Consider the following 27,107-nt stretch of genomic DNA (forward strand, 5'->3'; position numbering starts at 1 on the left):
GAGGACACTACAGACACTACAGAGACCTCATAATAAGCCCTAAGAGAAAAACTGTTTAATTTTAAACTACAGCTGATCAAATCATTATTAAACGGGCAAATGACTTTCTAAGTCGAGCTCTCTGTTTTGTTTGTTGTAGTGCTCAATTTTTACCATAGTAGTATTGTGATCTTCCGATTGCAACAGAGAAATACTGGGAGCTATTTCTGTAGACTGAAGGCAATTCATGCTGTTCAGCCTTATAATCTTAAAATGTGAGCAAAATCACCTGCTTTGTCATCACTTTAGACATTACGCTAGAGAATCATTCAAATACTAGCTCTAAAGTGATGTTAGTGAAGTAGCAACTGCTGTAGTTCCTGCTGTTCTGACGTCAGCTGCAGATGTGAATGAATGGCGGAAGAAAGTAGTTCCTCTTACAAAAGGGTTTTGAGACTCTCTGTGTTTGATTTTCTGTTTTTATGCACAATTATGCCGTCAAACTGTTGTATAAAGGCAATATAACACTCGCAACAGTGCGATGTGGCTGTATATTTTCACTGGTGGGACACTAAGGCACGCCTCCCACCAGTGCCGATATACAGCCACATTGCACTGCTAGGAGTGTGATATTGCTCAAATATTCATGTAGGACCTTTCTGAGTAAATAAGGAAATTATGTTTTGAAAACTCTCATATTATTGTAGACTAAGATTTTTATATTAGGAAAAAGAATTCAACTGTTTATTTACAGTGGCCGGGAAGTACAAAACAACATTACAAAGTGTGAAACACTTTTACAAAGCTTGAGACAAATTTACATTTTGAAATTTTTTTTTACCTATCATAAGACACAATTACATAGGAAAAACACAACGCAAAACACTTTTACCAGTCCCGAAACAAATGTACAATTACAGATTCCTTACGGAAAGGGAACGTACCACACACCGGAAGTGACATGGAATGTACCACACACCGGGAGTGACGTGGAATGTACCACACATACACACAAACACCGGAAAATATCAGCTCGTGTGTGACTTTGTAGACACAGGTTAACACAAGTCTACAACTATAAAAATCATGGTTTGTAATGTTGTTTTGCACTTCCCGGCCACCGTAGGTTTATTAGAGGAAAGTCTATTTATATAAAAACAGACATTGGAAGCAAGAAAAACTTTAAAAACATTGTGGTGGTCACTGGTTACACGCTAAGCTCTTTAGAGGAACATCTCACCCCAAAATTACAGTTTATTTATCACCATTATGTTATTTCCAGGTTTCATCAAGTCAAATTTAAGACTTTTTAAGATGTTTTGAGGGTACTTTCACTAGATGTTTGTTTCGGAAACTGGCTCTTTTTGCCCGTTTAGCGCGATTAGTTTGACATATGAAACCCACAATAGCTCTTAGATCCACAGCAAATCAATCGGCCTGAGATTGCAGAAATGATTTAAACGAACTCTAGAGCGGATTGATTGTAGTGAGAAAGCAAAACGATCCAATGAACTAACGAACCAGTCTATATTACAGTGTATTATAGTTATATAATATCCATATGAAAAGAGATTTAAATATGGCTATATGAAGGGAGAATTATAAGTATGGCAGAATTTAATTTCTACCAGTAAATGTGCGTTTTATGTTGAATGCAAAAGTGAACGCATGCTGAACTATTAACAAGAGCTGTTTATCCATTAGGAAAATAGACTGAAGTTACCATCTGATGATTTTTCCATATTTTAATCTCAGAATATTTTGTATTAGGCCTATTGTTTTGTTCATTTCTGCATAGTCACCTTGAAAGAAAGATCAACATCTGCTTCATAATCTGACTGCTGTCATGCTTCATCTGTTATTTCTCCCTATAATTTAAGCCTATAATGCATAATTCTAGCCCTTTTTATCGATTTTTGCAACCCTTGACAACTGAAATGAGGCTATACATGAGAAAGTCTTACCTCTCTGATTTAGGTTTGGTGATGATGTCTGTGGGTATCAAATTTAAAGAGCACCTTTTTGCTTATAATGTCGTATTGCTTAACATTCTAAATTAAAATAACCACGTATGACAGCTGAGCGTAAAATAAACTGTGAAACTCCCATCAATGCGAGGAAAGTTTACTCGCATGTGGCTTGTTTGAACTCTTTTGGTCTGTTTAGAAACTTTGCTGTGTGAAAACAAACCGCACTAAGAACAAAAATAAACATTGTAACAATTTTAATTCCAGTTTAGGAACAAAACATTTGATCTACAGGTGTGAAAGCACCCTAAGACTATTATGAATAAAATTTCAGACTTAAACAGGGCTAAATGCTTAGGATTTTTTAATGGCCTATAGTTGGACCAGCTGACTTTAACAGCGGAAGTCTTTTACTTGCCCTATCAAAAAATGTAAGTATTTCTTAGCCACATTTTAAATAACGTGTCAAAACAACATTTATCAACATAGATTTCTTCTTTAAAAGACGAAGTTTTAAAAATTATAATAAACTAAATGTAAATAAATTTACATAGACATGAGAAAATTAAGACTCATCTTAATTTATTTAAGACCTACAAGACATTATTTCAGCCAATGTAAGGCCTAAAATTTAAATTTTTAAATTTAAGACCCTGCGGACACCCTGCATTTCAGGCTAAAGGGATATTCACCTAAAGAGAAAAAAAACAGGCCTTTCAACACATAGGTGACCCTTTCTACTAATAAAGCTGCAAGCAGGGATTAGGAGGCCAAGCACCCAGGTGGCTACACAGCCATATCACCCTGCTGCATAAGACAGGTTACTCACTGAAGCTAAGCAGGGCTGAGCCTGGTCAGTAACTAGATGGGAGACCACACAGGAAATATAGGTTGCTACTGGAAGTGGTGTCAGTGAGGCCAGCAGGGGGCACTCAACCTATGGTCTGTGTAAGCCCTAATGCCCCAGTATAGTGAAGGGGACACTATTCTGTCAGTGAGCACCGTCTTTCAGATGAGACATTAAGCCGAGGTCCTGACTCTGTTTTCATCAAAAAATCCCATGGCACTTCTTGTAGAGTAGGGGTGTAACCCCAGTGTCCTAGCCAAATTCCCTCCATTGGCCTTTACCAATCATGGCCTCCCAATCATCCCCATTCACCAGACTGGATCTATCACTGTCTGTCCACTCCACCAATAGCTGGTGTGTGGTGAGCGCACTGGCGCCGTTGTCCTGTGGCTGCCGTCGCATCATCTAAGTGGATGCTGCACACTGGTGGTGGTGTGGTGTGGACAGACCCCCCTTGATATCTCTCCATAATAATTTAAGCTTAATAGCTTCCTTAATATAAACTTCCACACTCGTCACCGCTTTAAACTATTTGCTAAAACCAGTTGTTTCTCGCTAAAGCACATGTTGAGCAAGTAAATGCATCTCTACTGTTCAAAACATGTATCGCACTTCGTTAAACATCACAACCGAATTTTATCATCACAAATTTGTATCTGCAGTGCTTAATTTGTGAATTGCGAGGTACCGGAAGAGATCGGGGTAATGGATACGGATCCGGCGTGTTCCGGCACAAATTAAACCCTGGTATCTGCAGTGAATAATTACATCCCTACTGATATGCATGTCGAGTTTCATGAAATTCTTAGCACGTTAAGAGCCTCAAAAGCAGCCAAGAACAGCTTTACCTGTTGCCATGGTAACATTATTTAGGATATCATAAATTCTTTCACAGCTTTACTTCTGCCATGCCTTGACTTTATACTGAGTGAAGTTGAAGCAAATCGGGTCAAAAGAAGCTGATGAATTCAATCAGTTTTCATGTGACACTTCCTGCTGTCAGTTCCAGCTCCTGACGTTGAATTACAATCCATCTATAAATGTCAATGAATGTAAAGCCTATTTCTTGCCCTAACTATTTGGGATATAAAAACAATTAGCCTGCAATTTAGCATCCTCAGTGTTTTGACTTCATGTTGACCAATTTTGGCAGCGATCAGGTGAATATCCTCAGTCTTCGAAATGAATCATATCGTGTTTAACAGAGGAAATAAAATCATAAAGGCCTGCAACAAGATGAGGATGAATAAATGATGGCGGAACATTCATGTCTGGGTGACATATTTCTTTAAATAATGAATGGAAAGGAGATATTGCATTGCACAGAAATACTGACCACCGAGTGAGTTTGAGTTAGCGCTGCAGTTGATTGTTTACCTTTACGCGGTGTAACTTACCGTGATATATGTCTTGCAATGAACCTCCTCCACAGTATTCCATGCATATCCATAATTTATCCCTCCTGAAAAGCCAGAGAAAGAAAAACACCAACAAATTATATTTCAATCGATGTGTCTTGAAATAGTCCCCCATGGCAGCCCCATAGGGAGAGTGAAAGGATGCACACTTTTCTGGGTCATGACACAGCAAGCGGGAGACAGAGTCATAACTCACAAGCAACCTGCTTTTATCAAAAACACCCTTCTCCATTTCTGCACGCTACCTGCACTAATGTCTAGACTAATATTTAAGAGACACACTGCCTACGAGACATGAAACATTACTTTTATTACCTACTTGAACTGATCGCCTTACTATCTTTCTGTGCATATGGATATATATCAATTTTTAACAGTGAAATCTCACTGTGTCCAAACACTTTTCAAATATTAAATGTTTATAGAATGAAAAAAGTCTGTAAATGTATAAAATTAGTAGTAAATTCTGAAGTATTCGTATATGCTGTTGATTCCTACAGTTTTCTCTCAGAAAAAAAGACTAAGGACTTGCATTTAATGACTTAGCACTAGATTAAATGTTATATTTAACTAATACTTAATTTTAATAGATTTTTAAATAACATTTTTACAGATGTCTCTTTTACTAAACATAAATTAAAATCTACATCATCTCAGGGAACAAAAACTCCTTTCCTTCTTTCATGATTTAATATCCCCGTATTTTGAAAAGTTCTTAATATAAATTTCCTAAATAGTAGTCATTAATTAAGTAATTACCAGGGATGTCCAGATCAGATCACGTGACCGGAAATCGGGCCCGATCACGTGGTTTTAGACTCGAGGTCCTTAAGGTGATATATATTAACGAAACTTCTTCTCGAGTGTGATGTTTTGCATACTAATGAAGCATTTTTGTACAAGTAGATGAAGCTGATAGAAATGCAAAGGTCTGGTTGTCTAAAATTAACTTGAGCTCTGCAGCAAAACTTTCTGTGATCACAGAATTTGCAGTTGAGAAGTCTTGTGCTTTTGACGTTGTGCAGAGAATTAGAAAGTAGAAGTAGAAAAAGAGGAGGTATGTATGGGTGCGGCCAATGGAGAACTGGAGAATGATTGACAAGTGACTAATTCCACTAAACTCCACCTGTTAATATCAGCTACATATAAAAGCGCGAATCAGGAAATGAAAGTTGTTGTGCCAGAATTCTATAAATCGAATTATTCATTTGTATCCAATAAATTACTAAGATGTTTGACATTGAAGAAAAACCTAAATGAAAGTAAATTAAATAAAAAATAAGGAACATCCTGGATCTGTTTCTTCGCTCTTCTTTATTCTTTTTGTATGCAATATAGAAGAATCGGATTGGGTTTCGGTATCAAATGACTCCATAATTATTGATGTGTTTGTCATGTTCTGACAATAAAAAAGTAGCTTGAATTAAACAATTAACTGTCTAGTTTCCACCAAAGAGTAAAAAACCTTCCTTAATTTGAAAGAAATAGAGATTTTACATTTATTGCCATATTTACTGATCGTGACTAATATTTTTTGGGGCATACTACCTGGCCCTGCTGTCTATAGCCATGTTTCCATCTAAAGATGCAAATTAGATGTATGTGCAAAACTTGAATATTGCATAAAACATTTGTGAATAAAATATTGTTTAAATCTAATGAAGAAAAAAAAATTACTGACAAACTGGCACCAAATATCAAAAAGATAAATGGAAATCGCTACATTAGTAGATGACATTAGGGCTCTTATTTAATAAATGACTTGGACCTCAGAAGATAAAATTAAAGGTACGGTTCGCTCTTTGGGATCACAGACAGTCCAGATATTTCTGGGAGGTAATAATACTTAACCAATTTGATGACAAACGTCACTTAAGAGAACATTTCAAAATTTCAAACACTTTTAGAAGGAACATGAAATTTTAGAACGTCCATTAAATTTGTTATCAAATGATGTGTTGAAGCAAAAAAACATGACATTTTTTTATGCTTGTGCTGAAACTCTGTAAATGTGTTTCCATTATTGTTTCTGCACATTTTTTCTTACCAAATAAAAAGTTTATCATACTCAGTTGTGAACATTTGTTTTTAATGTACATTTTATAAAATGTATGCGTTTCAATTTGGCATGTTCCAATATTTATGGACCTAACTATACATAGTAGTACTTTTTATTAAAAAAGCATCTGTGCACTGCATTATACTGTAAAAATTCATTTGCTTTAATAACCTTTCCTCCCTCTCCCCTTCTTCACTTCTAGTCACATGGTAATACTTTCGGATGGAGATGTCAGGGCTCGTCTCCTTTTTGTCCATTCATCAATTTTCCATTCATCAATTTTCCAGTTTCATAAGAAACTCTCATAATCCAACGATCCAATTGGTTACCAAATGACGAGATCATGCACCGCCCTACTTTTACTTCTAATTTCAGGACTGTTTTAATTCAATATTAAACATTGTAAAGCTCAAGGTTTTAAAACCGCAAAAATATTCTGTTATATCATTCCTATGGTATATGTAAGGTTTTTTAACGCATTTTTATGACCTTTTTATTTAGTTTTTCAGGGCAACAGTATCTCCAGCAGATAATGACCCACCCCTTCAAAAGCTACTGGTTAGTCCACGATTCAGAAAACGTTTGAAAAACCAATAGCTTATGAACCAACATCCAAGCATGCTCTGGACCTGAACAATCTCACTTTATATCAAGGAAAAGAAAGATGGGTCATGGTCAGAAGTCAATTATTTATTTAAATTTTTTAGCCTGACATGTTTACTGTTCCAAAATATTTTAAATGTTTTTTTAAAATAAAATATATTGTGTTCAATGAGAAAAAGTGGTTGTTTTTTACCAAGACACTTCAAAAGAACTAATTTCAGAGCAGGAATCACAATACCAAACCATGAAACGTGATTTTTTTTCATCCAAGGTTATCATATTGTCAGAATCTTACACCGGCCCAAAACATTCCAAAATGTGTATAAAAATAGGTGATTGAAAACATAGCTTATGTTAAAATCCTACATGTCATCCCAATGATCAAATGTAATCTACACCCTTGTTCGAAGCCCTATTCATCTTATGTGCATTCAGGTGTAAGCGTGGCCATGAAACATAAGGTTGTATAATAAACAGAAGCAGAGGAGCTCGAGTCACAGAGGCTGTTCCTGCAGTGCAGCTGAGAGACCAAACTGACCAGAGTGCAGTGTCAAACTCAACCACACCAGACACGAATATGAACTGACAGAGCAGGAGTAGGAGCAGGACTGAAGGAGAGGAGAGCGCAGAACAGTAAAAGTGTGGTCAGGAAAGCGGTCATTACTATACCTTAAGTAACTACCGAAATAGGCCACAATGTTAGAGTGCTTGCAGTCTTTCATCATGATTATTTCCTGCTGAACCACTGCGAAGTCCTCGCCTGTTGAGGGACAAAACAGAAAGATATGGACAAGCTGAGTTTGGAAAGGGCTGAGAGGAAAATTCAGTCAACACACATCGATAGGCTGGATATATCAATTCATTAAAAACAAAAAGTTTACATTTGTACAAATATTAGGGTTCATTTATAACAGTATTCCTTTAGGGCGGTTCGGCACCAGTCTGTGGATCAATTGGTACTGGGCGCACAAAAAAAAATCATTTATTATTTTCGTTTTATTTATTATCTGAAGGATCTATTATTATGAAAAATCTTTTATTTTAAAAATGATTGCATTGTTACATCTCGGTCACTTGAGCACCAAAATTTATTTCACAGGCTAGCAAAAACAGACGTCTTTTTAAAGTTTGTTTGCGAAGGACCTATCAACTGCCAAGGAATGGATCCACAACCCATTTGTCAACAAATCAGGTGAATCCAGCATGTCTGTGCAAGAAGAAGATCAACTGCTAGAGATAGCGAATGATTGCAGCTTTAGGGGCCGTTCACATAGTGTCTTTTTGTGAAAGTTCATTTTTTCAAATGGAGGCACATTGCTTGTGCGTGCATAATAGGAGTGACGCACACAAGTGGCATGATGCACTCGCGCCTTCCAGGTGCACATAGTTTAAACATCTTTTAGAATGCCGCGTCATGTGATAAGAACTGACCAAGCAGCTTCATACTTTTTATGAAATTTACACATTTCCGTAGACTTTTGATCTCTGACAAAAACAGAGCACCCATAGACTGCAGTGCTTTTTAATTTTCTCCATAAATGAAACTTGTATCAGAGTTACAGCAATGTTTTGTCAGCTTGTCATCCTCTGAGAAAACAGTTCACAGTCGCCTAACAATCCAATCTACAAAAAACCAATATCCCCCCCCCCCCCCCCCCCCCCCCCCCGGTCTGTGGTAAAACTTACAAGCATTGACCAGTCTGCAGTGATAAAACCTTCAAAATCTTGATGTTAAAAATCAAATATAAAATAAATAAACAAAAACAAAAAAAAAGAAGATAAAAAAATTCATTTAAAAATAAACCAAAAAATAAATAAACGATATAGACAGACAGACAACAAACAAAATATGGTATAAATTATTATTAAAATAAAGATTAAAAAAATGTAACATTACTTAATCAAATTGTGGAACCTAATTCACAAGTTATAATTTGCACCATTATTAAAAAATAAGTGCAGAAATAATTAAAACAAATTTAACATAAGGCACAATTAAATAAAACACAACCATTAAACAAGCAAAACAGGTTAAACTGCTTTAAATTATATTCTTCAGTGAAAATGACTGCTGCTTATCAGCACAAATAAAAAAAAAACCCACCAACAATCACTATAACACCTCTAAGGATGCAACCTCGAGAGCCACATATGGAAGCATTGATGCAGTTTTAATCATGCATAAGACGATAAGGGAGGGTGAGGTGCTTATATTGCCTATAAAGCACTGATCTCTCGTTAGCATTCAGAAAGCATCAGACCCCTGATGCATCTCTGTGCTTTTCCCTCCTGACTGCTGATGGAGAATCACACCCCTTATCCAAATGTCCTTTCTCTAGAAAAGCAGCAGCATAATGTTAGCTCAGCTCATTTGAAAGCCAAGAAGTATTGAAAGAGTTTTTTAATAACAATAATTAAACAATATCTGGTAGCACTTACATCCAATATAAATGCAATCTACTAACTGTGTTCATATTGTATTGTAAAGTACAAGGATGTGTCAACAGTGTTATTATTATAAACGTACTTACAGACTTCTTTAAATATACAGTATAATAAATGCAAACATAAGAAAGTTGTAGATTTCAGCCTTATACAAGCTAAACATGTTATAGAGTAGCTTTGGTATGGAAAAATACCCAAAGACCTGTTCTTGAACAATGGATAATGGAATTGTTTGATCTTGCTCTTGAAAAACTAACATATGTAACCAGAGGTGAAGCACAGACTTTTAAAAAAGTGTGGTCTCATTTCGGTCGCTTTAAAAACGGATTGATACAAATTGGATGCCTTTGGAAAGATGACTGTAATTCGAAATTTAATGTAATAATGTTTTTTTATTATTATTATATACGCATGCACATTGGTCAATTTTAGGGTTGCACCAATACCATTTTTTTGGAACTGATCTTGACACCAAAATTCTGATTATCAACCCATATCAACCCATATCAACCCGATCAGTTTTTTTAAATTATACAGTTCTGGTGATAAACTCAAATAATATATCTTCTTTAGTAAAAACAACAGACCCATAGGTCTACTGTATATGACAGAGGACACAATCTAACTAAAAACATGATGCTTGCTGAGCATTCATTATGACATTGATCTGTTGAAGTGCAGCTTATGTTTCCTTTTTTAAAATTAAGATTTTTCTTTGAAATTTGTAATAGGCTACTACTATTGACCCTAATCATTTTTAGCAAAGTCTGAAATTTTCCTGCAGGTTTGACGCTGACAAAACTAAATTGTCTGAGGCCAGTTTTACTTAATAAACATTCCCTTTTCTGTTAATGACAATCCATATTGTGCAAGTCAGTTTTACTTTTATTAATTTAATCAACTACTTTGACCACAATAAGGCAGGCTTTACAAACTATTTGCAGCACTGAAAGTATTTACCTCAGAAGAATAAACTCAGTCAAAAGAATGAGAGAACAGAAACGTATTGTGAGAATAATCTTATGGAGTGGCGCACATTGCGTCTGCGCAGCCGGATGCGTGAATGAATCGCTTGAATGGAGAATAATTGACAGGCGCAGCGGAACTGAACTGAACATGAATTTAACCACTTGAATATTCATCTGTACTTCACATTAAACTATAGAATGGCTACAGAACATTTGGGATATAGTAGGCCTACATGATAACTTTCTAGTGCCTTATAATAGGCTACTTTTATGGCTTTTGTTGGCTTATAAATTACACAGAACATAGCGCGCACACAAGATCGGATTTGGATCGGTACCAGCTGGCCGATACCCGATGCAGAAAAAATATGCTGTATCGAACCGAAATATGCTGTATCAGGATCAGTGCATCCCTAGTTAATTTAAATGTATTTTTATATAGTATTGTATTTTGCTTTATTTTATGATTTATTTTAAATGTTATTTCTGTTTAACAAATGTTGGAGTGGGAAAGTGCATTCTGAAATATTATACAAGTTAATATTCTGTATTGTTTGCAGGGTATTGTAATATAATTAAATTCAATAAAAATACATACAGTATATAATGCAGAAACATGTATGTACACAATAAGTACTGAGTACCAAATGGTTCATTCAAATGCAAGTACATAGTAGTTAAGTATAAAGTTGGAGTCAATATGTTGTGAGCATGTTTTTGTGCTGTTACACTGTCTGTCATGGATAAATAGATATTATAACATTATGAACGGATCACTGACTCATCAATAAACAACGATTCATTCAAAAACAGATCAATTATTCATTCATTCATTTTCTTTCCAGCTTAGTCCCTTTAATAATCTGGGGTCACCACTGCGGAATGAACCACCAGCGGATGCCTTTCCAGCTGCAACCCATCACTGGGAAACACCCACACACTCCCATTCACAAGCATACACTATGGTCAATTTAGCTTACCCAATTCACCTATAGCGCATGTCTTTGGACTGTTGGACTGTGGGGAAAACACACCAACACGGGGGGAACATGCAAACTCCACACAGAAATGCCAACTGACCCAGCCGAGGCTCGAACCAACAACCTTCTTACTTCTTGCCAAACGTGCTACCCACTGCACCACAGTGATGCCCCAGATCAATTATTCAACATCAAAACTCTGCTGTGTTGTTTTGAAATAAACAAATGAGAATTAATTTGGGTAAAGGTGCATGGGATCCAAATATGTATTATTACATTAGTAATGGAGCTTTAGTTGTAAGAATGAGGATATCTGGTGAAGAGATGTGTGGTTTCTGTGAGAAGAACATTAGAAATGCAAAGATAATGTAACCTATTAGCTGTTTTGGGTAAGTTACTTCAAAAAAGTAATTAATTACATTATTAAAACTGTATTTTAATTACTTTTTCAGTAGCTTTGTCTGAAAAGTAACTTAATTACTTAATAGGCAAGTCAATTAATTGATTACATAAAATCAATATCAATTTCAGTCAATAGAAATGGAATGCTTTAAATTATTTATGTTTGTTAAATAGGGCTTTTTAGCTTTTTAAATCTTCTTAATACTTAAGTGTTAAGCATAGCATGAATGATTTCAAAACTACTGACACCATATTTCATACATACCTCCATATATTACCATTAAATTCGCACTCAATTTAGTGTTTGTCAAGTATGTTCAATTTATAAATGAAACTGCAACTGAAAAATAGATTTATTTCTCAAAATATAATTGTATAACAAAAAGTAAAATCATTCTGCTTCTCTGAATTGGTTTATCCAGAACTGTTGGCTTTATATACAGTATTTAAGGCAAGTTCATTAGAAGGAACTGTAATTAAACTCCATAATGATGAGAAGTAATCCTTACTTTACTATGAAAAGTACCAGAAAAGTGGAAAGTAATCTAATTACAGTAACACCCAACACTGTTTAGTGCAGGACATTTTGTACCATGAAATTGTCACTATATTTTCCAGTGAATCTGACTGTTGCTTACTAGAACAAACCAACAATCACTAATATTTTGAATAGGGCTGCACAATATATTATTTCAGCATCGATATCGCAATGCGCACATCCGCAATAGTCAAATCACAAAGATATGCAATGTTGAGTCTAGGAATGAGATGATAACAGTTTTCAAGATATACAGCGGTTTGGAAAAGTCAAGATCTAAAAATCACCAAGATTTTCATGCTATACCGTTCCAATGGTATGTTTTAGCTTTTTAGTACAACAGTATCTAACAGTAACAGTAAAAGATCTCCAAAGATACCATTTTAAATTGTAAAGAAATCTGTGTTTTTGAAACTAATGAAAACAGCAGAAGTCAAAAATTCATTATTTAGGCTAAAATGTTTACTGAGCCAAAACACTTTAAATGTTTCTAAAAATATAATATATTCAGTTTTTTACCCAGACAATTAAAGACAGCGTATTTAAGAGCAGTTATCACAATACCAAAAAAAAAAAAACGTGATGTTTTTATCCAAGGTTATCATACCGTCAGAAAATTATACCAACCCATGCCTAATTGAGTTTGAATTTAGTTGGCCAAAAGCTACAGAATAGTATTTAATCACTGTATTTATACAGAATTTCTATGATTTATGCAAATGCTTTTCTTACTTAGAATTGTTGTCTTGTTCTAGTTCAAATATCTACATTTCAAAGCAAAGAATAGATTATTTTACTTGGCAGATAATTTAGCTTGTTTTAAAGAAAAACTTAATTTTCATTTATTTTTTCTGTTGGTGAAAACTAAACATTTTTACTTGGTCTAAGAATGCTTTTAGATATTTGGACTAGAAATAAGACAAAAAAAAAAAAAGAAAATGTGTTTTTTGCATTGAGATTATTCAATTTCTGTATCTGAACTGTTAGACTCACCAGAAAACCTTCAAATGGTGCTATTCAAACTTTTTTGTAAAACTGTATTCATACTGAAAAATATCAGATTTTTCCAATATCATGCAGCCCTAATTTTGAATATAAATCCAAATGTGACTTTTCTTCTAGTGGTCAATTTAAGCCCTTACAAAACCTATGCACAAAAGACTCAGGGGTTTACAATAATGCATCTCCCTACAAATGTGCATTACTATTGCAAACAGTTGCGTATTTAATATTGACAGATAACATGTCGTTAAACAACAATCATGATATTATAATAGACAATAAATATCTCACACCCCTACAGGGAAATATGTTTGTTGCTGTAAAAGAAAAAAGAGACGGGAAAACAAAATTGGGGACGGCAAAGTAACAGGCTGAGATTGAAAATGTGAACTGCTGGTAACTTATTGGAAGTGATGTGATCTTGGCTGATGGGTGACAAGAGAAGGCAATCACCCATGATGCTCGTGTGGGGGCTTCTGGCCTGACTCCATCAGAGCTGACCTTCATCTCTGGCTTTGCATGTGTGTGTGTGTGTGTGTGTGTGTGTGTGTGTGTGTGTGTGTGTGTGTGTGTGTGTGTGTGTGAGCGGAGAGCGAGACGAGAAGGAAGAGAGACAGATTATGAGAGATGGAGGAGAGAACAGGGAAGAACAAAGTCACTTTGTTGTGACTGCTTGCTTAATGATGGAAGCTGCAGGCTCATTAAAAGTTTTTTTATACCAGTTTTTCCTTGTTCTCTCCAACTGACACCAGCAACACAGTCCTTTTACTCCCACATAGAGGGGAAGAGATAAATATTTCAACTTGCATAATTCAGAATTAAATTAAACAGCCTAAGCTGGGTGCGGGCACCAATGATCACATTTATTTTCAGTTTAGAATGAAAGGTCACTTATTAGTGCATTTACTGCTACAAAACAGAACAACGTTAACAGTTTGGTAGTGACTAGGATTTAATGATGATGTAAACGAAAAAAAAAATACAGTACCACAGTTTTAATGTCTAATATCATAGTAAGTTTTACTGAAAGTGATTATTTTAAATCATTTCTGCACCACTAATTAATTATGTCTGTATGCAAATGTGTAAAAACGTGGGATTACAGTTATACACTCACTGACCACTTTATTAGGTACACCTTACTAGTGTCGGATTGGACCCCCTTTTACCTTCAGAACTGCCTTAATTCTTCGTGGTATGGATTCAACAAGGTACAGGAAATATTCCTCAGAGATTTTGGTCCACATTGACATGATAGCATCATGCAGTTGCTGCAGATTTGTCGGCTGCACATCCATGATGCGAATCTTCCATCCCTCTACATCCCAAATATGCTCTATTGGATTGAGTTCTGGTGACTGTGGAGGCCATTTGAGTACAGTGAACTCATTGTCTTGTTTAAGAAACCAGTCTTAGATGATTCATGCTTTATGACAGGGTGAGTTATTCTGCTGGAAGTAGCCATCAGAAGATGGGTACACTGTGGTCATAAAGAGATGGACATGGTCAGCAACAATACTCAGGAAGGCTGTGGCGTTGATATGATGCTCAATTGGTACTAATAGGCTCAAAGTGTACCAAGAAAATATCCCCCACAGCATTACACCACCACACTCCACCACCACCCTGAACTGTTGATACAAGGCAGAATGAATCATTGCTTTCATGTTGTTGATGCCAAATTCTGACCCTACCATCCGAATGTTGCAGCAGAAATCGAGACTCATCAGACCAGGCAACGTTTTCCCAATTTTCTATTGTCAGATTTTGGTGAGCCTGCATGAATTGTAGCCTCAGTGACCAGTTTTTAACAAGAGTGGTACCCGGTGTGGTCTTCTGCTGCTGTAGCCCATCCGCCTCAAGGTTGGCCGTGTTGTGCGTTCAGAGATGCTTATCTGCATACCTCTGTTGTAACGAGAGGTTATTTGAGTTACTGTTGCCTTTCTATCAGCTCAAACTAGTCTGGCCATTCTCCTCTGGCATCAACAAGGCATTTGCACCTACAGAACTGCCACTCACTGGATATTTTTTTCTTTTTCAGACAATTCTCTTTAAACCCTAGAGATGGTTGTGCGTGAAAATCCCAGTAGATCAGCAGTTTCTGAAATACTCAGACCAGCCTATGTGACACCAACAACCATCCCACGTTCAAAGTCACTTAAATCACCTTTCTTCCCCATTCTGATGCTCGGTTTGAACTGCAGCAGATCATGTTGACCATGTCTCCATGCCTAAATACACTGAGTTGCTGCCATGTGTTTGGCTGATTAGAAATTTGCACTGACAAGCAGTCAGACAGGTGTCCCTAATAAAGTGGCTGGTAAGCGTATGATAATTTATAATATATAAACATTATCTAAACAGCAAAAATCTGATGTTTTGTCCCAACCTGCTACATACAAAATTAACACTGGAACTTCCAGAATTCTAAACTAGAATTACCATAGTGGTCATTCTGACCATTCTTATACAAGATGTAATATTGTCAAGTCATTTTTACATTCTATAAAGCTTCTATAGAGATATTAAAATTAAGATTTGAATGTCTGTCATCTTATTTAATTAAGTAAGCATCCCTAAAGTGAATATCTTTTTGGTAACACAGCCTATAGTTAGGCTACATTAGATCACCTGCAATTGTCAGTGCTTCACTTTTATTATCGCTTTCACAGGCAGGGAAGAAGGCTTTTTTGCTGCACTGAATATGCTATTTTGAAAGACATACAGCTGAAGTCAAATTATTAGACTCCATTTGAATTTTTTTCTTTGTTAAATATTTCCCAAATGATGTTGAACAGAGCAAGAAATTTTTCACCGTATGTCTGATAATATTTTTTCTTCTGGAGAAAGTCTTATTTGTTTTATTTTGGCTAGAATAATAGTAGTTTTTAAGTTTTTAAAAGCCATTTTAAGGTTAAATTATTAACCCCTTTAAGCGATACAGTTTTTTCGATAGTTTACAGAACAAACCATCGTTAAACAATAACTTATCTAATTACCCTAACCTGCCTAGTTAACCTAATTAAGCTTTTAAATGCCACTTTAAGCTGAATAGAAGTGTCTTGAAAAAATATCAAGTAAAATATTATTTACGGTCATCATGGCAAAGATAAAATAAATCAGTAATTAGAAATGAGTTATTAAAACTATCATGTTTAGAAATGTGTTGAAAAAAATCTTTTCTCCGTTCAATAGAAATTGGGGAAAAAAATAAACAGCGGGGCTAATAATTCTGATTTCAACTGTATATAAGTTAAAGTTAGGTTTTTGCCAACAAAAAGTTGTTAGCAGAAGTTGGTTGGCAACAGAGGCACGCATATTTAAAGTCACAGGGAAAAGTAGCGGATACTGAAATGCATGCAGTCATTTTAACTGCTTTGGTAGTTCTAGGTAGAAATGATCAGAACTCTTTTGTATTTTGTAACTTTAATGAAATAATAATGTTATAAGGAAATACACACGTTTAATAAAAGTCAGGGAATTTTCATTTCAACAAAGTCATTAAACAGAAAAAAATAAAAACAGTAAAAATGATGTATGATGTATGTAGTTCTAGTGGTAAACAATATAAAATACAAATACACTAAATAAAATGCATTACAATATAGTGCAATAAAATAAAACACTTGCATCAAACCCGATGAAATAAAAGAGCAATAAAATGGAACGCAAAAAAAAAACAAGTAATAAAACAAAAATTAAGGAACTGTGAAGTAAGCTTGTTTATAATCAGCACCAATTTCCGAGGATTATTTTAATTCCAAGCCCACTGACTCCAGGCAGGAGAAACGCTTTTGAGAAGTTTTGCATAATGTCCTTTATGTGCAGGTCTGTGCAAAAGACATTCACTCCCTGAGGGAAGTGCGAAGACGCAGCAGTGGGGTCAGGTGACACGTACTTCCTGCCGGGCCGAGTGATCCAGTGAGCGTTTCACAGAGGCACTGACATTTCCCTGCACATATGGGCCAGATAACTATGAGAGACAGCGGGAGGTACTGCCTCTTACCTCCTTCAGGGGAAACGGAAGCAGCGAGCCGACTATTCACAGCCATGCATTTCTCTGAGTAGGACACATTCTAATTTAATTGAAGCAAACTTCTTAGTCAAGGTGTGATGGGCATAACATGCAGCTTCGAGGCAAAACCTGTCTTTAATATTGCTGGTATAAATATGGCGCATGTGAACGTGATGTACTTTAGTGTGTTTATGAGTGGCCAGACAGGGGGAGGAAGTGAGCATTGATTTGGAGAATGGACAGTTAAGAGCCACACTTTAAAAAAAATCTTTGCTGCCTTTTATGTGAAGACGAGCTGAAGTCTGTCTGGAGGTCTGGTAAATTTCCCAACCAAATTCCATTACTGTACATGGACACGGCTCACAAGCAGGCAAGGCTGCAGATAAGAGATGCTGCCGAAAAACGAACAGTGATTAGCGAGATTTTTCTCTGTGCGAATGACAAAAAAAAAAAAAAAGAAAAGGAAAAAAGAGTGGGCTGAATAAAAACTAATTAAAGAGAAATTAGACAGTAAACAGACTCCAAATGCACAATAACAATATGCCAAGCATCCACGAGCGCTGAATTTATTTTTAAATATCAGCTAATTCTGATCCAGAGACTATTTGGGTAACACTTTAGTTTAAGTACCAATTGTCACTATTAACTAGTGGTTAATAACCTGCCTATCATTAAGATATTGACTGTTTAATTCTCCTTAAGTACATATTCTGCATGGTTAATAACCTGCCTATTATTAAGATATTGACTGTTTTTTTCTACTTTTTAAGTATATTCTGCATGCTTCTACATCCATAATCCTATTCAAACCCAACTATTAGAGAGTTATTGGACTATTTGGGTAACACTTTAGTTTAAGTACCAATTGTCATTATTAACTAGTGGTTAATGACCTGCCTATCATTAAGATATTGACTGTTTTTTTTATACTTATTAAGAATATTCTGCATGCTCTCATTCTACAATCCCATTCAAACCCAACTATTAGAGAGTTATTGGACTATTTGGGTAACACTTTAGTTTAAGTACCAATTGTCACTAATAACTAGTGGTTAATAACCTGCCTATTATTAAGACATTGACTGTTTAATTCTACTTAATCAGAATCAGAATCAGTTTTATTGCCAAATGTGCTTCACACACACAAGGAATTTGTTTTGGCTACAGAAGCTTCCAGTGTACATAAAGTGACAAATGACCAACACAAAATAAATAAATATGAAATAAAAATAAAAAAGACGATAAACATTAAACAGAGATGCAGTTAGTCAAAAAATCTGGATGTTGAATTGTATGTACAGATTTGTTAGAAATATACAGGTTATAAGGTGCTGTGTACAAATGCGAATGGAGAAAGTACTGCATTGTATATTGATATAAGGTGCTGTGTACAAGTGCGAATGAGAAAGTACTGCACATATTTATTGCACAGTAGGGGAATATTTAACTGTTCATACGGTAGACAGCCTGAGGAAAGAAACTTTTCCTGTGTCTGGCTGTTTTTGTGCTTGGTGCTCTGAAGCGCCGACCAGACGGTAACAGTTCGAACAGGTAGTGTGCTGGGGGTGAGGCGTCCAGAGTGATTTTGCGAGCCCTTTTACTCACTCTGGAAGAGTACAGTTCTTGAAGAGTAGTACCAGTTATAAGTACATATTCTGCATGATCTCATTCTATATCTCAAATCCTATTCAAACAAAACTATTAGGAAGTTATTGGACTATTTGGGTAACACTTTATTTTAAGTACAAATTCTCACTATTAACTAGTGGTTAATAACCTGTATATTAATAAGATATTGACTGTTTATTTCTACTTAAGTACATATTCTGCATGATTTTATTCTACATCCCTAATCCTATATGCCAACCCAACTATCACGCGTTTATTGTGGCAAAAATCACAGTTAATAATTTGTTAATAACAAGAATTGTACCTCAAAATAAAGCATGAACACTATTTCATTTCTGAGTTTAACTGATGATTAACTGAGTATAATAACACGAATAGTTTTGCTATAATTTCTTTGCAAGTCAACGATATGCTAATGCATCTTCAATTTTTTTGTTTGTTTTCCCAAATTTGTTTAATAGTAACACTTCAGAATACAGATGACAGTTAATGAATTGGGCATCATGAAATAATAATACTTACAGAATATGTAACCATATTAGCGTCCAAATAAGCACACAACAACATTCTGTTAATTCAAGCATGTTGTGGTTTTAATATCTGCCACTTTAAATGTTGACGGTCTTTAAAAGAGGATGGATTCTAATTGGCTGGTAATGTTTTTTATCATTAATCAGCGTTAAAAAAAAATGTTTGCTTTGAAAGTGAATTAAAAAGTAACATGACTGTACCATTATAGTTATGGTAATCATTCTTGGTATGAATAGACCTTAAAATGTGTACATAAACTAATATATGAACAAACATGAATACACAGCATTAACAACAGTATACTGAAATGTTTTTCCTAATCAGAATAATACAAAAAAGTATGTTTATCTCTAATGGTAAAAAGCACAACCCACTTTTATTAAGTGTTGATTAATATATGGATATCTAATTAGCCAATCATGAGTAAGAAACTTAGGGGTTATTAACTCAACGATGATTTTAGCCAAAAAAGGAAAACTTATGTGCTTTGCCTGATCGTTTTCACACAACAAAAAAACAAAAACTTTTGTCACTGAAAATGCATAAAACTGAAAATGGGTTTCCAAGAGGAAGTTTTTGGAAATGGCCCCATTATCATTTTCCATGTAAACACCCTAAAAATGAAAGTCTTTGAAAACGATGACAGTATGTGTTTAGGGGCGTGTAAATTGAAGATAAGCACAAACAAAAACACAACAATAGCAGAGTACATGGTTTTGTTTTTGTTGATCTGCAAAGTGCACACCTACATCTACATCCATTACAACCAAAAATGGAGACTTACTCACACGTCATCAATTCCCTACAGGTACTGTTTGACAGTGCCAAATACTGGCCTTGTATCTTTTTATACACTTTCATCGATTTGTTTTTGAAAAACTTATGTAAATGTGAAACTTTTTTTAAACTGCAAGGGAAAAACCTTTCCATTTTTGGTTACGTTGTTGCCTTAGTTTGCTTTGGTATGTAGGCCTGCTGAAGTTCAAATAAACTATCTGAATGTAGAAGAATGGAGATTGAAGTGACTTTGAACATGGCATGACTGTTGATGTCAGACGGGCTGCTTGAAGCATGTCAGAAACTGCTGATCTACAGGGATATTCACATCTAACCATCTCTAGAGTTTACAGAGGATGGTCTTAAATGAGAAAATACCCAGTGAATGGCAGTTCTGTGGGTGAAAATGTCTTGTTGATTCCAGAGGTCAGAGGAGAATGACCAGACTGGATCAAGCTGACAGAAAGGCAGCAGAAGTAAAGTATTCTGTAAAGAATAACCATTCTTTACAGCCAAAATCTGCAGAAGAGCATCTCTGAACATGTCCAATCTTGAAGGGGATGAGATGATGCAGTACAGCAGCAGAAGTGGTGACACTACTGCCAGAGAAGACAAAAGGATTTTAAGGCTACAATTCACCAGGGGTGGAAAAATCACTTTCTCTAGCGATTCTGAATTGATTCTGAAAAGTTACGAATCAATTCTTTATTCAAATTAGATTTGAATCTGGGCAATGGTGCAGGCTAGAGACAGAAAAATAATAAGCACTGACAGACGCATGTTTATATGCTGCCAGATTTGCTTAATTTGGACAAAGATGGACCAATTTACAAATTTTATATGCGATACAATGCTGTACTCTGCTTTTCATTCTGGTGCCTGACTAGCTTCAGGACACTCTCCAAGTTCCTGCTGCACCACAAAACAAAACCTTGAGTCATCATAGCAGCTATATGCTTCTCGTCCAGTGTGCGAATGACTTTAGAATCACTACAGAATGTGGGCAAAGTGGCATTAATGTGATGCATAGACACTGACTACAGCAGAATCGTATAGCGGCTTGTGTTCTGCAAATGAGGACTGTGACTGCATTGCATTGTGAACTACTATGTTTTAAAGCTAGTTCTAAACAAAAGCTAGTGGCTCTGAATTAAAAGCAATTCCAATATAATTGATAAATACCATTTTTTATGAACCTTTTTGCTTTGCTAAAAGGATATAAATCAGATGCCCAAACTAGGGCACGCGGGCCAAAGTTGGCCCATGGTAACCTTTGATTTGGCCCACCTTTCCATCTGTGAAGAGAGGAAGAATGATGGAGATACGTTGGACAGAATGCCCATAAAAGAGATCGTCATTTCTAATTTAACGTAACCTTTTGTTTGTTTTATTGTTAAGCTACAAAAAGCTACCTCAAATTGAATGTTTCAATTAAATGTTGTTGTTTTTTTGTTTTTTTTTAAATGAACATATCGCCGCTCGACAGATTTAGGCCTCGTTTACACTAAGATAATTTAGTTTTAAAACAGTGTTTTAGAATGAAAATGATCCGCATCCACACTACCGTTTCTGAACAACTCTGCGTTTACATTACACTGCTGAAAAAGCACATCACGTGACCACACACACACTCTGGCATGCACTGCAGCATGCTTTGAGCACATTTACCTATATGGGAGCTGTGCACGTCAGACTGTTCATCTAGGATGTACCGCTGAATTTAATCTCACTATATTTGTTAAACGTGATATTTAATTCATCTTGTTGTCTAAATTTAACGACATATTCCCTGACTTTGGTCTTTTGAATCTATTACTTGTTCTCAGGTAACGCGTTTTGGCTGGGCACATAGATAAGTTAGGTTAATATATTAATTAATGTAACCATGTACACTGATTGTACACACTGACTGATTGCTTGCCTTTATTTCCTATACTGTATAAACTTATTGTACATTATACTTTTATAATGGCACTTATTGATTATTAAAACTGATATTCAGTGAAAGACACGGGGTGTTTCGTACTTTCAATGAGAAATAAAGGAGGCCGTTAATGTTATAGGCTCCATTTTGTCATAAATTTGCATGAAGATGACGGTCATATAAATATGCAGCTACAGTACACGACGTCTCAACATTTTTGGTGTCTGTTAAATTGCTAATGTCAAAATGAAAATAGGCAGTTTCTTATTTCATGTTTTCATTTTATTGTTGAGAAAGTGAAACAACGTAGCCAGGGTGATGTGAATGAGCTTATAGAGTACACTGCTCCTTTTTAAGATTTACCCGACATGTCCTCCGGAGTTTGTTTTCCATATCAAACTTGCAAAGTCTGAACTTACAAGGAGAGGATGCAAGACTGAACTGTGTGTAGGCTACTTAATATTGAGGAAAAAGCCCCAATCAGTTGTCTCCGTTTTCCCCAATCCACACTGAGACAGAGCAGCAGCGTTTTAGAATGAAAACAGCCTGTTAAGCTCTTTCAAACCGCTTTGATTTCGGCACTCGAAAACTCCGGCGTAGTGTGGATGGATGGCGTAACCGTAGCAAAACTTATGCATTTTAAAACGAAAATGTAGTAGTGTAAACGGGGCCTCAGAAGACATCAGTGAGGAAATCAAGGCAGAGGGCAGAAGGAGATTCACTAGTGTTTTTGGCATTGAACTCACTTTTGTTATAAATTGAATTGTTTATGCTTTCATAGTAATAAGTACATTATAAAGTGTAATATTAATAACTATAATAATAATTAGTTAATACAATTAATGTGTTTTATTTATTTTTTTTAGAATTTTAACATAAATTAGGATAATTACCAATGAAAATGTTGTACCTTTGGCCCACAACCCAATCAAGTTTGGTTTCTGGCCCTTCATAAAAAAAGTTTGGGCACCCTTGTTATTACCATACTAAAAAAAGAACTTGCAGTACAATTTTTTGTTCTTTATAATTGCTCATTATAATCAGCCATTTCATTGTTTCGTTCAGAACTTGTTCATGCTGAATATGACTTGTTATTGAAATGAATCATTTACTGTCAAACATAGATTCCAATCATAAACAGAACAAACTCCAATTGTGGTTAAAATGCTGTTGAAAAGATATATTAGCACAGTTGAAAAGAATGTAGGTCAAGAATCATTTTAATATCAGATTTTGACTCCTAAAATCAGAATCAGATCGTGAAGCCCCTAAAGATTCCCATTAGGCCTGTCACACTAATCAATATATCGACGTATCGCACAACACATGATCTCAATCATTAAAAAAAAACAAAACAAAAAAAAACAATATCAGCAACATTTTACCTGATTGCAAAACCTCTCTATCTCTATTGGTGTCAGTATGGTTATTTTTACCTCCCAATGTTGTCAAGTAAGTTAATGTTGAAGAGAAAATTAATGCAAATGGGAAATGAACTGGCAAAGAGCACAGTCATGGTTATGTACAAAAAAAGAAAAAAACTTTGAATAATAACTAACTATTCTGAATAAATTTCATTAAAGCCCGTCATCGTACACAGAAATGGGACAAGTTTGCGCTCTTGGGCACATTTGTAGGTGTTGGATAGCGAGAGCGACTGTCAGGAAGAGGAGCTCAACTGCCACTCTAATAGACATGCGTGTCAGTGCGCATATGTGTGTGTGGGGCCAACAGCTCCACTGGCGTGACAGAATGTGTTAGAAGTGTTAAAGTGCCAGAGTATGGGTGTATTAGGGTGGGGATTAAAAGAGCTTGATTGGTGTGAGGGGTATATTTACTGGGGTCTGACTTCTTATCTCTTATTTATCAGAAATCTTGTCCCATTAGCACTACCAGTTTGAGAATGTTAACTGTTACATGAAGAATATGGAGGTCATATTGTTTGTCAAAAAGAATGTTCATTTTAACTGTTCTGAATGGACAAGGTTAAAATAATGCCACTGAATTAGGTTATAATGTACAATGAGACATTTTAAAACATTTTTAATATAATATCCACACAAAATTGACCCAAAAAATGTTTTCAAGACTTGTTTTTTTTTTTTTTTTTTTTGAGAAAATTATAAATATATCAGTCACTTTTGATCAATTTAAATTATCGTTGCAGAATAATGGCCCGTTTCCCCTGAGTGGTACGGTACGGTTTAGTACGCTTTTATGGCCGTTTCCACTGTCAAAAGTTACCTAAAAGCAAACCATACCGTACCACTTTTTGGATACCCTTTCCACAACAAAAGGGTACCAAAAGACAGAGCAAGACATGCAGCTGAACGCTATTGGTTTACAGAGATACGTCACTCGCTCATGCAAAAGCCAGGAGAATGAAAATAAAGGAGCTAACATTTTTAAATACACAGCCGAGATATTACACTATAATAATAAATAACGAGCCATGGTCGACCCGAGCTTAAACAAACGTTTTTGTCATCTTGATGAACAGCTACAAAGCCAAGAGGGAGAGCAGAATCGACCCTGTGCCCCGTAGTTGTTTACAAGGCTGTCTAAAGCGCGAGCAGTTTCGGTTTCTCACGTGCCTGAGCCATGCTTCTATCTTTGATATAAACTTTTTGAGCTGATGAAAATAAATTGAGCGTGATTATTGAAGTGCTTCTAACATCCGATTCATTCAGAAATAGACAAACGCGAGAGTGAAGCGTTTCACCTAAAAGGTGAACAAACTGCCATGTTTAACTATTATCATCACCTTTTGAACTATTATGAGCTCAGAATGAGGGAATTGCTTTCTAACAGAGGTTACATGTGCTGGTGAGGATTAAAGATACAGATGAGAGGTTTGCACTGGCTGGGCTATATATTGCGTGTTGTTTTTGAGCCTATATAAGGACTAAATGTATGTTGTGTGTAGTTTTTCTGTAACTGGTAACATATCGGAGACTGTAAGGGTCCATTGGTTCATTTTGGCAGGGGAAACACAAGCCTGATAAAGGTGAACCGTATCGACCCGTACCATACCGTACAGTACCACTCAGTGGAAACGAGCCACTAAAGTTTTAATTTCTTTAAATATATAAATAAATCAAACTACAGTATTATAGACCGTGTTGTTTTAGTAGACAATAGACATTATTAAAGTCTTTAAATTATTATTTACATTTTCTGTTTTCATTTTAACATATGCAAAAGTATTTTTGGAGTATTTCTTTTATGTTTTTTTAAATATGTAAATACAGCTTTTATTCATTCTTGTAGTTATTTCTGTAAATCAAACGAAATTGAAAATTGGAAACCAGCTTTTTTTTTGCTTTGCTTTTTTCTGCCATCATTTGATTTTAAGTTTATTTTATTTCAGATAATGAAAAATATTTATGACTTCGGTTTTAGAAAACTATAATAAACTTGGTAAGACATCAATCTCTCTAAGGTTAAGAAAAATAGCATAAAACTAGAGCAGCAGAATGAATCTGTAGACGGAAGAGGAAATATCAAGGAAACTAAATACATCTGATAAAAACAGAAATGGACATTTTTGGAGCACATATCTTAGAGCATGTAAAGAGTATATGAAAACAATGTGTCCAAGAATGTCCTAGAATGAAAAAAAAAAAACCCTTTGGGCCAAAAATCCTTTGGGGAAAAAAAGTCCTTTGGGCCAATCATACAGAACACAGATTTAAAGATGGATGTCAGTGAAAGACACAAATAATACAGACGCAATAATGCATACTGTAAAGATATCCTTTCAATGATTGCTTTTCATTTAACAAACCATTCTTTTGGTATGCTTATTTTGAGGTCCTGTATTGTCTATTTCCAAAAGATACTAACACCTCAACGTGGATCTTTAAGTAAAACTGCACACACTTTAAGTAGTCAAAAAACTAATATTGGCACTTTGCATTCAGCTGACTTCCAGCATCTTAAACGAACACTCCACGTTTTTTGTAAATATTTTACAAGGCTAGGCTTTCATTTTTACTAAGCTAAGATTTTTATCTTAGCTTAGAATGAATCATTGAAACGAATTAGACCATTAGCATAAATGATACTACAGAATGCTGTTATTTTATTATTACGCCATAATTAGAGTTTATTTCATAGCAACATCAGTCTAGAACTAAAACTGTCAAACTCAGTTCCTGGAGGGCCACAGCTCTGCAGTTTAGCTTCAACCCTAATTAAAGACACCTGATCAAGCTAATTGAGTGCTTTAGGCTTGTTTGATACCTACAGAAAGGTGTGTTGAAGCAGGGCTGGAACTAACATCTGCAGGGCAGTGGCTATCTAGGAATTGAGCTGACACTCCTGGTATAGAGAATAGCAACTTTTTCCATTTTCCGCCTGTCTTGTATATGATGCACAAAAAACTCGAGCTTTAAACAAGAAATTCATCAAAACACCTTTTTTCCAATTTATTGAGTGAGATGCTAATGGTCTAATATGATTCAATGATTTTTGCTAAGCTAAGCTAAAAATTCTCCTGCCAAACCTGGGGCCTCATGTATCAACGCTGCGTATGCACAAAAACTTTGCGTACGCCAGATTTCACGCTCACGTTTGCATTTACTAACGATGAAATGACCGTTGGTCCACGCCAACTTCATGTCTGGCATACGCGCATTTCTTGTGTGTGTTTGTTTTATTTCCATTGGCGACTCCTAGAGGCAATTGTGTTAAATTGTACACTACAAAGTATCTTTGAGCCATGTAATGGCAGCTGTTTGGGACGGGATCATCCGCATGTCTAGCAGGTATATAAGGTTTCCATACCATGCAGTTGACAAGCCAAACATTAAAGCGCAATTTGCAGCGATCGACAGTTTTCCCAATGTAATCGGAGCGATCGACTGCACGCACATTGCTATAAAGGCGCCATCTGAAGACGAATTTGCATACGTGTATCAGAAACATTTCCATTCAATAAACGTGCAAATAAAATATGATGCTCAAATGCGCTTAACACAATACACACACTTATTAATTATTTCCTACTTATCTTCCTCGT

The 27,107-nt window shown here is 35.6% G+C and overlaps 1 protein-coding gene across 7 annotated transcripts in view; it reads right to left on the minus strand.

The window, feature by feature from the left end:
• The window catches only part of map4k3a (mitogen-activated protein kinase kinase kinase kinase 3a), a 145,410-nt gene that overhangs the window by 81,274 nt on the left and 37,029 nt on the right, over positions 1–27,107 (minus strand). For all 7 annotated transcript variants that reach the window (XM_056467838.1, XM_056467837.1, XM_056467834.1 and 4 more), the window contains exons 3-4: positions 7,543–7,633; positions 4,191–4,255 (exon numbers count right to left, since the gene is read on the minus strand). In XM_056467838.1, coding sequence (XP_056323813.1) covers positions 4,191–4,255; positions 7,543–7,633 — 156 coding nt within the window. The remainder of the gene's footprint in view (positions 1–4,190; positions 4,256–7,542; positions 7,634–27,107) is intronic.

Source organism: Danio aesculapii, chromosome 11 (assembly GCF_903798145.1).
Source record: "Danio aesculapii chromosome 11, fDanAes4.1, whole genome shotgun sequence".
In the NCBI taxonomy this organism is placed as follows: domain Eukaryota; kingdom Metazoa; phylum Chordata; class Actinopteri; order Cypriniformes; family Danionidae; genus Danio; species Danio aesculapii.